The sequence below is a fragment of the Mastigoproctus giganteus genome, chromosome 9 (genome assembly GCF_048544385.1).
Source record: "Mastigoproctus giganteus isolate SK-2022 chromosome 9, ASM4854438v1, whole genome shotgun sequence".
Taxonomy (NCBI): Eukaryota; Metazoa; Arthropoda; class Arachnida; order Uropygi; family Thelyphonidae; genus Mastigoproctus; species Mastigoproctus giganteus.
Genome location: NC_143583.1, coordinates 55,340,646 through 55,356,241, shown reverse-complemented (window position 1 = coordinate 55,356,241; position 15,596 = coordinate 55,340,646). Strand labels below are relative to the sequence as shown.

Genomic DNA, 15,596 nt, shown 5'->3' with positions numbered 1-15,596 from the left:
CCTTATGCTATAAAGATCCATATATATTTTGGGATCCATATGTACGTTACCATTATGATTGCAATTTTAAATTAGTTATATTCTTACTAAAAAGTAAAATTTCTTAGCAAAAAAAAAAAAAAAATATATATATATATATATATATATATATATATATAGTCCCAATTCGATACTTATTTTTACCTATATAAATTACACTGCATTGGGACTACCTTGTCCATACTGTATTAGAAAGTGCTAATTTCATTTTTCATTTTCGTTGCTTTTTTTGGCCTTTCACTTTTCTTCTACTACTATGGACAAGTATAGAAACTTAGTTCCTGATCCATGGTCAGGTGTAGTACCTTGATGAAATACCTGATCATGTATGAATATTTATTTCAGCTGACATCAGATCAAGCATTTTTGCATTACCTATATTAGACCATTTACTAAAAATATTTCCCCCCATATCTAATGACAGCTACACCATTTTTTTTATTTTCATTTTATTTGCATTTTGATGTATTAATTTTACTTTACAGCCCCCCCCACTTTATATTGGCTTGGCAATTCAGCCCATAATTTTCTTAATTCATCATAACCTCTATAGGATATTAACATCCTTTCACCTTTCATAAATCTACTACACTTCTTTTTCTACTTTCCTCACCCTTCTAGTTACTGGCACTTTGTGTAACTTTTACATCCATTTATGCATACTTAATTCAATATATTAATATAACTATATATTAATATATAGTTATATTAATATAATATAACTACTTATTATGTGTATATATAAATATATATATATATACACACGTAATTAATATATATACTAGAAACTATATATTAATATATAGTTATATTAATATAATATAACTACTTGTTAGGTGTATATATATGTATATACACACACGTAATTAATATATATACTAGAAACTATATATTAATATAATATAACTACTTGTTAGGTATATATATATATATATATATATATATATATATATAAATGTATATTATAATTAATATGATAAATAAAAGTAAAGATGGCAGTTCGAAACATCCGGAAAGCTTAAAAAAGTTAGGTGTATATATATAAATATATATACACCTAACAAGTGATTAGAACCTTTGAGCTACTTATTTATCATAATTGAATCCTACTGTTCCACTGCACTACTAGTTGTGTTACGATATTCACACCAATACAGTAGCGGTACAAATAATGTCATAATTTACAAAATCACTAGCTAAATTTAAAAATAAGCTATGAATGTGACTAAGTTTAAACTATTTGTTAAACACAATTTAATATGTTATAGATATTAACATATATGTTTTTTTAATATGTTATGAGGTGATAAATGTGTGGGCATGCCAGGTGTCATTAGGCTGCATTACTGAAACTTTATTACTCATTGTTTAGCTTATAATGGACTATTTGTATTTCTGTTTAATTGATGTTCTTCTGCATCTAGCAATTTCTGGTATCCAGCATTCTTTAAATTGGTATTTAAACTTGGGAGACAAACTGCAAGTTGTTACCTCCCTCAAGCAGAATAGGATTTGTCCATTAACCTCATGAATAATGCTGCCAGAATTAAGTCTCAGTGTGAGATTGAATGGCAGTGGGGAAGGAGAAATCACACCTGCCTATTAATCATGTGCAATCTTTTATTTGTAGTATGAAATTTGTATGATTATGAGTTAATTATTATATAATGACATGCACATTGATTATGTTTTTGGTGGATTTTGATTTATTCCTGTATAGATATGTGTATGAAAATTAATTGAAATCTTGTCGGTGGAGATGAGATAGTTTTAAAAATATGTAATTCCTTTAACTTTTTTTTGTATGAGTGTACTAGAAAACAGCTTCTGTAAGTTGTGTAAAAATTGAATTAAACCATTTAATTGAACTGAATTAAAAGAAAATATTTTAAAGATTTTTTCCCTTTTACTTGTAACAGTGGTTTCCAATTGTGCTTTTTTTTTTTTTTTTTTTTTGTGTATGTAGGAGCCAAAAGTTAAATATGTGGACCTAGGAGGAGCATATGTTGGTGTCCATCAAAACAGGATGTTTAGAATAGCTCGAGAACTTGGTGTTCAGAATTATAAAGTGTATGATGAGGGAAATAGCATATATTATGATGTAAGTTAGGAATTCATGAGTTTCATAGTGTTGTTTTGAGCAGGCTCTTTGACTGCTCAAACAGTAATAGTAAATTAAATTTTAATTTGAAAACACTGAAATATTTCTAGTCTATTGCATCACATGAACTCTGTTTAGAAGTTTTACTTGTATTTTAATTTACATTTCATTTATATTAAAAATATTTTACGTATATTCTAATAGAGATGTATATAATTCAGACTTCGACCAAAATAATCTAAAGGTACAACTGTTAAAAAAAAAAAGAATAAGAAAGCTGTAGTCCCTTCTGCAGGAAAAGTTAAGAAAGTGGAATTGAAGGAAAATATTATAGGAATTGAAATTACAGATACTAAATAATCAAGACAGATGGCTACAGTTATTGGATCTCAGAGATATGACAAGATGGAACAGCCAAGATCTTCTGTTAAAAGAGCACACCAGGACCTTGATAGTTCAGGAGAACAGAGTTATTTAGAAGTGATAGGTTTGGACAAATTGAAAAATATAAATTGAAATTGAGGGAGCTCATTTTAAAGGAGATGATAATATTCTTGGAACAGTGTCTGCTCAGATTTTAGAGCTATGGGACAAATTAGAAACTATGACTCTGGAATTACAAATTGAGAATAAAATTTTATTGTGAGACTTGAGAAAAAAGATAAAATAACGAAGACTCAGATCTTATGCTAGTGCTTGGTCGCACAGGAAAAAGAGAAGCAGGTAAAAGTTGCTGTTTCCACTAAAAGTGAGCAGTATAAAACTAGTATGAAGTTTAAAAGGAACTTGAATTCTGTCCACCCTATCTTGCAGGCTGTAAAAGTAAGGAATAATAAAAGGCAGAAAAATCCTGATTGAGGTAAATAGAGCAAGATTTAGGAAAGATTAAGATTTTGTAAGTCTTCAGGGACTTGGGCTTAATTTAGAAAAACCTAAGAAATTAAAGCCAAAAGTGATTGTTTTGTTTTTGATGTTATTAAAGATGTGACAAAAGAACAAATGCTTTAGTAATTGTGGCAGTGTAATCTGCATAAATTTGGTTATACCAAGGTTTAAGACATGGCTGATGTGACTGTAGTATCAATGAATAGGACTGAAGATAAGATAAGAAGGTGGGAAATATATTGTGCAAAAAGGACAGGCAGAATAGAACCAGGGTCTGCCAGGGGGTAATAGTCAATGATGTACAGTAGATATCATCTTTTAAGGGCACAAAAGGTGATATTGCTATACACAATGGCACAGATGACATAAATAGTAGGAGATCTGTGGACTTAACAAGTACAGGTCAGCATTGAAAAAAAAGTCAGTAGTTAAAGTTAAATTTGAAAGTGTCTGCAATTCTGCCCAAACATGAAAGGAGGGAGTATATGATGAGAGCCTTGTCAATCGATTCGGCCCTGAAGAGATTGTACAAGGCTCATGGGTGAGAATTTTTTTCAGTATTGTTGTTATTTGGTTTTTAGGAGCATTAGCAACTAAGGCTATATTGCTCCGGGGATATGTGGTGGTCATTACCTGGCCTTTCCGTATTTAGTGGTCACAGGCTCGAACCTCGGTCTAATCGAGAAGCGTGTGCTACGCACTGCTGTTCCTGCCCACCTGGCTATGGAGGTGCCTTTTTCAGTATGGGCTGTGCTTGTTAACATGAGACTGCTTTTACAGGTATGGGATACACTTAAATAGAAAGGATGCAAGAATATTTGCTGATGCTATTGAGGCAGTATTAGGTGGAGTGGAAAACAGCTAGCTTGGAGGGATTCACAGACTAATAGATTTACAGTAGCTGTAAATCTATTGAATATTCAGAGTTGAAAGTGATACTTGCACTAGTACTATTAGAACAAGCTGCAACCCGGAAAGCAAAGTGCCCGGGATTTCAAGAACTGCTGGGAGCCATCGTGAAACAAATAAACAGGCTGTGTTAGGGTAACCAAGAGTAAGAATAGGTGCATGTATACTTGCATGTACACCATTAATAGGTGTATAGTAAATAAACTTGATGAATTTGAATTGCTTGCAAGACATCAAAGGTGGATATTTCTGAGATATCAGAGATGTGGTGTCACACAGATATAAAGAATGCAGAATTGGAATTTGGGGCATACAATGTGTACAGAAAGGATAGACAGGATAGGAAGGGAGCAGGGGTTATGCTGTTAGTTAAGAAACACACAAAATTTAAGGCACTATATCCAGTTGATATGAGAGGACAGAGCGATTTTGAGTCATTTGGTGTGACATAAACACTATGAAAGCAAAAATGAGAGTAAGAGTCTGTCATAGGCTTAATGACTCTGAGTACAATAAACAGTTCTACAGAGAAATAGTGGGCCAGTACATCAGAATGTCTTATAATGGGGGGTTTGACTTTTTAATATTGGTAGATGCATATGATGCAAGAAAGGAAAAGAAAGCAAGCTTATATATATGCAGCATTAGCCAAAAAAAAAAAAAAACCGCTCCCATTTCATCCCTCTGTTTGTTCCAAATACCTGTCCAGCTCAGCCTAGGCACCTCCGTAGCCATGTGGGCAGGAGCAGCAGTGCATAGCACTTGCTTCTTGATTAGACCGGAGTTCGAGCCCATGACCACCAAATACAGAGGATGCGGAAAGGTCGAGGAATGACTACTGCATATCTGCGGAGCAATATAGCCTTAGTTGCTAATGCTCCTAAAAACCAAATAACAACAACAGCTCAACCTTAAATTTATTTAGGCTATCAACTTCCACAACAAAGGATGGAAGTCTGTTCCACCAACCAACCACCTGCTGGCTAAAGGCAAACTTCTACACATCTATCCTACATCTGTCTTTTGTTAATTTGAATTTATGCCCTTTCAGATGATTATTCTGAGCAAGAGGAAGGATCTCATCAGCATTGAGCATACTCAAACAATTCAAGGCTTTATACACCTCAATCAGATCACCTTGCTGGTGCCCAGTTTCCAGACACGGTAATTTGCAAAATTTAAGCCTTTCTTCGTAAGAGCAACCCTTTGTTCAATTCACTAATCTTGTTGCCCTTCTCTGTAGTCATTCCAACAGCTCTACATCCTTCTTAAAATGAGGCCTCGAGACCTGTATACAGTACACAAGGTGTGGCCATTGCCTTATACAACGGGATAATCACCTCCTTATCCCTGCTAGAAAAATCCCTGTATATCAATGAAAAGACACTGAGCTACTCTTGCAGACCAACCGCATTGCTCAGAAAACTTCATATCTGCTGTACAATTACCCCAGGTCCCTTTTGTTTTCTACCACTGTCAGTGTAGTACCACAGCGTTGATACGTCACTCTGGGTTTACTGCTTATCATACATGGTACTTTCATTTGTCAATGTTAAGCGTCATTTGCCACCTCTCAGCCCATCTGCTCAACTTTTCTAGATCCTGTTGCAGCAGCGTACTGTCACTAGTATCCTTAATAACCCTGCCAACCTTCATATCGTATGCAAACTTGGACATTAAGCTTGATATACCATCATCAATATTATTTATAAATATAGAAAACAACAATGGACCAAACACTGAACCCTGAGGGACTCCACTAATAACATTAGTCCATGATGAGCAGTGTCCATTAATTACAACTCTCTGTCTTCTGCCACTCAACCATCCCTTTATCCATAGCAACAATTTGCCACCAATGCCACACTGCTCCAATTTGTGCAGCAGTCTTCCATGAGCAACAGTATCAAAAGCCTTTATAAGTTCCAAATATATAATATCAAAATTATTCTCTGCATCCAATTCTTTTGTGACTACATCTAGTATCCAATCAAATTGGTCAGGCAAGACCTTCCCTTAACAAAACCATGCTGTGTCTCAGCTATAACTGAATTCTTGTCAAGATGATCCTGCAGTGCTTCTTTAACCAGTGCTTCCATTAATTTTCCTGGAACAGAAGTTAAACTCACAGGTCTATAATTACTTGTGTCAGCCTTTGATCCTCCTTTGTGAATTGGGGTTACATTTGCAAATCTCCAGTCTGTGGGTACCTCCCCTGAGTCCAAGGAAGCTCTCATAATTATGGCTAAGAGTTTGCTTACTTCCTTTGCTGCCTCCTTTAATATAACTGGATAGATCCCATCCACCCAAGGTGCCTTTCTTGTATTTATCTTCAACAATTTCTCCTCCACTTTACTCTCAATTATTACAAGATCATCTAGCTCACTGCCAGTGTTTACTTCATCTATGGCATTCTCCTTCCTGAATAAATCCTCATGTGTGAATGTAGATGCAAAATATTGATTTAGTTTGTTAGCTACCTGAGCAGGATCATGAACAGTTGAACCATCGATATCAAGTGGACCAATCTGATTCATTCCCTTCCTTCTAGAGTTTACATAAGTAAAGAACGCCTTGCTATTTTTCTTTGCATCCCTTGCCAAAGATTTCTTGTAATCTGCTTTCGCCTGCCTAACCTCCTTTGTAACTTGGTTACAGATCAACTTATATCTATCATAGGCTTCTGTGTCACATGTTAATTTATATGTATTCCATGCATTTTTATTCTCTGCCATATGTCTCATTAGTTCATCTGACATCCATTTAGGCCTAAACCTTGAACAATATTTCTTAGTTGGATTGTAAAGCCTAGTAGCTTCCAAGATAAGTTCTTTGAATGCTTCCCATTTTGAATTTGCTGTTGGTAACATCATCAGTTGGTCCCACTGTATCGAATTTAAATACTGTCTCAGACCATCATAGTCACATTTACGAAAGCAATCACCCTTCCCTTTACACATGGTGGTAGTTACCTCTTTGAGTAAATCCCATTTCAGCACACCGTGATCACAGCCACCTAGTTGTTCCTCTATCTGCAGATTCTTAATGCATGAAGAATCACTACTGATAATCAAATCAAGAGTATTACTCCCTCTAGTTGCCTCCCGAACATGCTGATGTAGAAAACAATCATCCAATAAATCCACTGAAATAACCTGCATCTTGTTTTCTAGTCTGCTGCTTATTCCAATAGAAGCAGTGCAAGAATCACTTTCACCTCTGCTAGTGGCTACTGTTAATCTATTAGTCCTTGTATCCCCCCCCCCAAGCTAGCAGTTTTCCAACCAACCTAACACTGCCTCGATAGCATCAGGAATTATTCTTACACCCTTTCTATTTAAGTGTATTCCATCCCTGTAGAAGCAGTTTCTCCTGTTAACAAGCATAGACTAATCTGAAAAATATTCTACCCCTTGAGCCTTGCACAATCTTTCCAGGATCGAATTGATCGACAAGGCTCTCATCACATACTCCATCCGATCGTGTCTGGGCAGAATTGCAGACTCTTTCAAATTCAACCCTAATTCATGGCTTTTTTTCAACAGTTACCTGTACTTTTTAAGTAATCACATAACCTCTATCACATCACCTTACCTAGTCTCCAGATGCTGAAATTTGCAGATGTTAAGCCTATCTTCCTAACCTAAAATAACCTTTTGTTCCACTCACTAATCTTGCTGCCTTTCTCTTTACTCATTCTAGTAGCTCAACAGCTTTCCTAAAATGAGGCCTTCAGACTTGTATGCAGTACTCAAGGTGTGGACTGACCATTGTCTTAAAAAATGGGATAATCACCCCTTTATCTCTGCTAGGTCGTTGACAAGACCCCCATGAGCTACTCTACTAGCCTGTCTGCACTGCTCAGAAAACTCCATATCTGACTATACAATCACCCCCCAGGTCTTTTTCATTCTCCACTACCCTGAGTGTAGTATCGCACAGTTGGTAATTACTCTGAAGTTACTGCAACCCATATGCAATACTTTTGCATTTTTTAATGTTAAACTTCAGTTGCCGCCTCTCAGCCCATCTGCTCAACTTTTCTAGATCTCTTTATAGTAGTGTACTCTCCTTACTGTTATCAACCCTACTAACCTTCGTATCATCTGCAGACTTGGACATTAAACCTGATATACCTTCAACAATGCCATTGATAAATACAGAAAACCCTTGCAGAACTCCACTAATAACACTAGTCCATGAAGAGCAGTATCCATTCATTACCACTCTCTGTCTTCTCCCACTCAACCATCCTTTTATCCATTGTAGCAACTTGCCCTTAATGCCATCCTGCTCCAACTTGTACAGTAGTCTCCCATGTGCAACAGTATCAACAGCTTTCCAAAAATCCAAGTATATGATATCAGAATTATTTTTTGTATCCTCTTCCTTTGTGACCATATCATAATATCCAGTCAAATTGGTCAGAAAAAGACTTTCCCTTAACACACTCATACTGTGCCTGAACTATAACTTCAGTCTTGTCTAGATGATAATGCAGTGCTTCTTTAACCAGTGCCTTCATTAATTTTCCTGGAACAGAAGTTAAACTAACAGGTCTATAATTACTTTTGTTGCACTTTGATTATCCTTTGTGAATTGGGGTCACATTTGCACATCTGCAGTCCATGGGTACCTCCCCTGAGTCAAAGAAGCTCTCATAATTATGGCTAAGGGTTGCTTACTTCCTTTGCTGCCTCCTTTAATATAACTGGATAGATCCCATCCACCCCAGGTGCCTTTTTTATACTTATCTTCAACAATTTCTCCTCCACTTTCCTCTCAGTTATTACAAAATCATCTAGATCAATGCCAGAGTTTAATTTACCTCTGGCATTCCCCTCCCTGAATAACTCCTCATGTGTGAATGTAAATGCAAAATACTCATTAAGTTTGTTAACCACCTGAGCAGGATCATCAACAGTTGAATCATCAATATCCAGTGGGCCAATCTGATTCATTCCTTTCCTTCTAGAGTTTACATAGGTAAAGAACTGTTTGCTGTTTTTCTTTGCATTCCTTGCCAAAGATTTCTCGTAGTCTGTCTTCACCTGCCTAACCTCCTTTGTGACTTGGTTAAAGACCAGCTTATGTCTGTCATAGGCTTCCATGTCACCCATTAATTTATATGTATCCCTTGCATTTTTCTTCTCTGCCATATGTCTGATTAGTTCATCTGACATTCATTTAGGCCTAAACCTTGAACAATATTTCTTTGTTGGTATGTAAAGCCTAGTAGCTTCCAAGATAAATTCTTTGAATGCTTCCCATTTTGAATTTGCTGTTGGTAACATCATCAGTTAGCCCCACCTTATAAAATTTATATAGTGTCTTGTACCACCATAGTCCCCTTTACAAAAGCAAAAACCCTTCCCTTTACTCCTGATGGTAGTTACCTCTTTGAGTAAATTCCACATCAATACACTGTGATCACTGCCACCTAGTGGTTCCCTTATATGCAGAGTCGTAATGCATGAATAATGATTGCTGATAATCTGGTCAAGAGTTACTCCCTCTGATTGCCTCTTGAAAACAATCATCCAATAAATGATTGTTGTAGAAAACAATCATCCAATAAATCCACAAAAGTCTTGCTAGTGTGTGAGTGATCAACCCACAAGTTCATGTCTATATCTGAAAAGTTAAAAAGCCCAATTATAAGACAATCTGATTTACTGGCCCACTCTTTTTCTATGTACAGTTTTGTTGTTGTCATTAGGCCTATAACACACTCCTACTCTCAACTTTGCTTTCCTAGTGCTTATGTCACACCAAACTGACTCAGCACTGCACTGTCCACCCATGTCAACTGGATGCACTTCCTTAGATTTTATGTGCTTCTTAAATAAGAGTAACTCCTGAATAAGAGTAACATATATTCTTGCCCTTACTCTTTCTGTACACATTGTAATCCTCATAACTTGTACAGAATATCAGAAGGCTTTTGAAATAAACAAAAAGAGGGTAGGCTATGAATAGTGCCAGTAGTCATTTTATATTACTAATGTTACAGGTTATTACCGAAGGCTAAGGCTACTCTCCTCCACTACTTTCAGTAGTGGAGAGGTCTATTGACATGATTCTGGCCCTGGAGCCTTACTCTTTCTTGGGAAAGGTGGATAAAACAAAGCTATTGTATCCCATGCTCCTCAGAGAAGTGTGAGATGGGACATAAAGGCCCACATACTAAACACACTGTACAAGTGTATATTTGTTCTCATCATTACATGTGTTGCTGTATCTTGGAATACTTGGGCTGTTAACTCTATAGTTAAAAAGCATATATTATCTGCACAGCATTTCACTCTTTTGGGCATAACCTGTGCTTGCCTGATGGTATTGACTGATGCTTTTCAAGTAATGTCTGGCAAGTTACCTGCAGATCTTTTAGTTATTTGAGCTGAATTAGTGTATTCTATGAAAAGAGAAATCTTCACTAAAATTTTGCGTATTCTTTCATACCCTGGATGTGGGGTGGCACTTGGATGGCAGCAGTTTGCTATAGAAAGGAGGTGTATATGTGATGAATTTATGAATATATGACAAAATAGATGAAAAAATTCTGATAAGGGGAGGGCATAAAGACTTTTTGCTTGCTTACTGTTGACTGGAAGCAAGCCTAATGGCCAGATTGAGTCAGTTCAGCCTTGTACAATCTGGTTTATGTTTCTGTGGGGCAATGGAGACAGGACTCCATGTGATGCATTGTATCTATGAGGATTTGCACTCCAAGCTGGCAAGAGACTTTTTGTTGAATTTGGACTCTATAAATATGTTGTTTTTACATCATGCTACTTTTAAGGCTTTTTGTAAATTTGTTGATAAACTGTTTAAAAGGAGAGAGCACAAGTAAAAATAGTAATGGCCTACCTCTGTGAAGTTAAGGATGGTAACCTGAGTCTTTGTATAGTGCTATGTGCTATTCACTGGTGAGGGCTAAAGGCCTGTGCTGTACCGTTCATGATTTAAACTTGCTTAGTTTCATTTAAATTAATTTAATCAACTTATTATCCTTAAATTTTATTTTGTCTTTTAATTGTTATAGCCATCTTAAAAAGATTGCAAGGCATAGTCAGAATTTTAGCTAGTAAAAAGATTGAAGTGCATATGGGCTTCTGCTCAGGTGGCACTCAGTATGTGAGTTTTCAAACATGGTCCATTCATTACATCATTAATATTCATTATATCAAATTATTATTAACAAGGAAGCCTGATGCTTATGCTGCACCACCACCAGGGGAGGGAGAGGGAGGGAGGGAGATAAGTAAGTAGGTAGGTAGGTAGGGAGAGAGAGAGAGAGAGAGAGAGAGAGATATCTAGCTCAGGACCCTGGGTGTGCTTCATCTTTTGTCATTAGGAATCTTAAAATAGAACTTAAATAAAATAAGGGTATGAAATTATTGTGCTTTTCTCATTAACCAATGTTAGTAAATGGAAATCAGTAGTGATCAGTACTGCCTGATATCAATGTATGGGTGAATAATTATCTGCCTAAATTTGGTATCTAATGTTTAATAGTATTGTTATTTCACTACAAAGAAAGCTACTAAATAATAAACTACAAAAGTGTTGAATTTAAGCCTGGACAGAAAGAGAGGAATAATAATATCATTGGTATTAAATTAGTGTTGATACTATGGCCTCCGTAGCCGAGTGGGCAGGAGCGGGAGTGCAGTAGCACACGCTCTTTGAGTAGACCGGGGTTCAAGCCCCTGACTGCTGAATACGGTCGATCTGCCAACTCACACTGGACCAGCATGGCAGATTATGGTCCATTTCCCTCAGCATGAATTGTTGAGGAGGCTTCCATCCTGCAGTGGGTTGATAATGGCTGCACTTTACTTTTACTAAAGAGAGAGGGAAAAAAAATAATGAAATGGCCAAAAAGTAAGATGGCTAAAACTATACTTTCCTGAGGAAATTCTTTGTTGGTGTACTTTCTTGAGGAACTGAAATCTCTGTTAACTTAAAGTCAAGATGTTTTGATGTGTTGACTTAATTAAAGTTTTGACTGACTTTAATTTATAATTAAAGTAAAAGTCAGTCAAAATCTAGATGAACAGTGTAATATTTCATTGTGTGTAATTTGATCTAACACAGGGTTCATCTTTGATAACCAAAATTCATGGAGAGCCTGAACATAGAGGGATGCAGTATGTGATTAAAAACCAATAATATTATTATATAATGCAAAAACAAAGATTATAATATGTGAATAAATTTCATAAATTGAATAAGATTTAGTTACTTTTAATTTTGCATTATGTTATAGGGTCATCATTGTCGACTTACTTCACTCTTGCCATCTTCTTGGAATATATTTGTGAATATGGACCTCAACTATGTTGTTCGTTTACTGGGTGAAATGGGTAAAGAGGTAAAATTTTTTTAAGTTTTCAGTTTTTAAGAAATTTTTACTCGTATTAATTTGTATATGAAAAAGTGGACACTTCAAAGTTAAATAGCTAAGTTAGTTCAAAATTAAGTACTGGTTGATCCATCCTAAATATCTGAAGTTTCACAGGTAGCTTGAGGTCATCATGATTCCAGCTGTTAAAAATTGGGAATGTTAACATCTCACAGCATTATAGTATGTCTGTGTGGGTAGCACAGTGGTATCATCACTATCCTCCCCCATGCTGAGTGGAAAAGGCACGGATTTGAATCCCTTCAATGACATGAGGAACCTTAGTGGTCTTTTTTCACTCTGTACCTGAGTTAGTTGGTCTCAGACGTAGATAGCAAGGTTTCCCCCCACCCCCAGAAACTTGGGTTTTTCACCAGCAAACAGGCAAATCAACCATAGAACACACGCAATTTACAGACAAAATAAATACATGGGTATAATCATTTACAGGGGACACTAATATCATAATTTTCATAATTAGCATTATAGTATATATTCCCAAACAAATATTTGGGATTTATTGAATATATTGGGTGTTGAATATTTCATTGGAGAAGGGTTTATTTATCAATATATATAGAGTGTGATTGCCTCTTGTATTTTAAAATATCTTACTGTGACATATGAAAGTTACAGGCAGGTAGCTGGGTAGTATAATCCCATCAGGCAGGCATTAGAGATATGCAGTGTATGAAAACCTCCTTCTTATAATAGTGTTTACTAGCACTGAGACTTTACATGGCCTATCACTCTATCCCCAAAGGTAGAAATTGGTTGGTTTGAAGTCAAGTGAATTTTCAACATTGTTGGAAACTTCTTGGAAATTATCCTGGAATTACTTAATTATAATCAAGAAATTTGCAAGAAACACTGTTTGCATTGATTGAGGCTGACAGAATGATGATAGATTTTGGAACTGCATCTCATGCTTTAATGAGATGTTGTCAAAATAAAATGAGACCTAAATTAGTATGTGGAAAGAGTATTATGTCCAGTAACTCTGCATATGAGATTGGATAAAAAGCTAATTGTTTTAACTTAAAATGAGCTAAGATGTGTAGTAGTTTGTAAATTGATATGTGATCTCCAGGGACACTATTGCTGTGAACAGTCTCAATATGATATAAACTCTACTTTAAAGCAGTGATTCTTGGCGTAGCACTTCTGGTGTAATCAAGGTAGGTAGCCAGGTGGGCAGGAGCAGCAGTGCTTCTTGATTACACCGGGGTTCGAGCTCGTGACTACCAAATACGGAGGATGCAGAAAGGTCAGGGAATGACTACCGCATATCCCCGGAGCAATATGGCCTTAGTTGCTAATGCTCCTAAAAACCAAACAACAGTAATTCTTAAGCAAGGTACTACAAGCTTCTTTGAGAGTGCTGTGTGATTATAAATATCTCCACTGAGATCATTGGTAATTACCTATTGTTGTTTACAGGGCACTTTAAACAACCTTTACATTGTGTTCATAAACTACATCGATACATCAACTATTTATGACCAGGAAAAAAAAAGAAAAAAAACAAATTCTGTACTGTAACGAAATATAGGTAATATCTTAATGAAGCCTTGTTTAAATGTTCATAGCTCAATGAGTGCCAGAGAAATTTGATTGTGCAAGGTTCCCAGTGCAGTTGCATATGCCTTACATCAGCTCAGTTTCTATCAAATAGCTTTATGGTTTAGTATCAGAGATGGAACTTGGCTAGGGCAGTTCCCTGGAATCCATAGTTCACAGGAGGCCCTTTAAGCTGACCAAAAAGGTGGGAATGAAGAATAGTCATTTTTTTGAAATTATTATTTTAACAGATGTTAATAGTTATAATATATTCAACAAAATATTTGTGGAAGTGCATTTCATACACCTCAAGTGGTTAAAATTATTATTAGGAGTGTACCAGGGCCAATCCTTGGGGGGGGGGGGATAGAAGGGAGGTGTAGTAGATGCAATTCATCTGGTCCTCCCAAACTCCCCAACCATTCAGGGTGAAGGAGGAGGAGTTCAATCCAGCTAAGGAGAGAATTCCTTGCTATCATTTTTCCCAACATTAATTCTCACACCCAGGTTCCCTGAATTTTAGGGTTAACCCTGAATTGCATATCACCAAATCAACTTGTTAATCACTATTCCTCTACTCACATTAATTTTTTTTTCTTTAAAAAAAAAATTTATTTTTTAAATTTTATTATTTTTTCTTTAATTAATTTAAATTTTTTTTCTTTAAAAAAATTACATTAAAACTCCTAAGAAATTTCATCTAGTAACATACCTAGCAATCCACCATAAAAGTGAATTGTTCCTGAATTTTTGAGAAATTTTATTTTAGCTTTGATATTGCATTTTTACATTCAGTGTAGTAAAGTTATAGATTCTGTCTCAGAAACTCAAACTCTGAATGTCTTTTCCCACAGAAAAAAGGTAGAGTAACCCACAAAAGCCTGTTTAATCCATAACATAGTTTAGCTCAGGCTTCTTTCTTAAAAGCATTCTTGAGGTGCGGGGCTGGTACATTTTTGGCCCTAGATTTCCTGAATATATAAGTAAATTGTCCCTATCCCAAATGGGAGCCACTAAAATCCTTTACACTTGGATTGAAAAATAGTAAAAGTTAGTACTATTGCAATTAACATAAAATGCCACAAAAATGAAAAAGAAATATATTTACTATTATACACACAGTTTTTTAATTTCCTTGCAGGCAGATATTCATCTGAGCCATATAAGGTGTTACTGCACTACCATAAACACTTCAAAGTCAGTAATTATTTCATAACATGAACTAGTTTGCTGAACAAGATTAATAACCCATTGATAAGTGGACTTTTTGTATGTTGTCCAATGACAATTAAATCTATTATTAAAATTAAATAAATATTAAATATAATTAATTAATGTAAATTATTAACAGTACTAAATTAAAATACATTGAGCATGGATGGACATACATTCTTGCCCTAGAGCCTGTCTGTTAGATGTGTGGAAATTTGCCTTTAGCCAGCGGGTGGTTGATTGCTGGAACAAACTTCCATCTGTCATTGTTGAAGTAGACAGCTTAAATAAATTCAAGGTAGAACTAGACAAACTTTTGGAGTGAATGGATGGGTGAAATGGGAAGGTTGTTTTTTTGGGTCATGCTGTATAAGCTTACTCTCTTGCATCAGATATACCTATGCTAATGCTATGGCATTTATTTGACATTGGCTAGGACCAAATGTATTTTAAAGCACATAAATGACCATGACACACACACAC

General features: G+C 35.7%; 1 protein-coding gene across 1 annotated transcript in view; it reads left to right on the top strand.

The window, feature by feature from the left end:
* Window positions 1–15,596, top strand: part of LOC150080254 (amine oxidase [flavin-containing]-like) — a 173,354-nt gene that overhangs the window by 46,751 nt on the left and 111,007 nt on the right. The window contains exons 3-4 of the mRNA XM_090381580.1: window positions 2,006–2,140; window positions 12,207–12,311. Of these exons, the coding sequence (XP_090237706.1) occupies window positions 2,006–2,140; window positions 12,207–12,311 (240 nt within the window). The remainder of the gene's footprint in view (window positions 1–2,005; window positions 2,141–12,206; window positions 12,312–15,596) is intronic.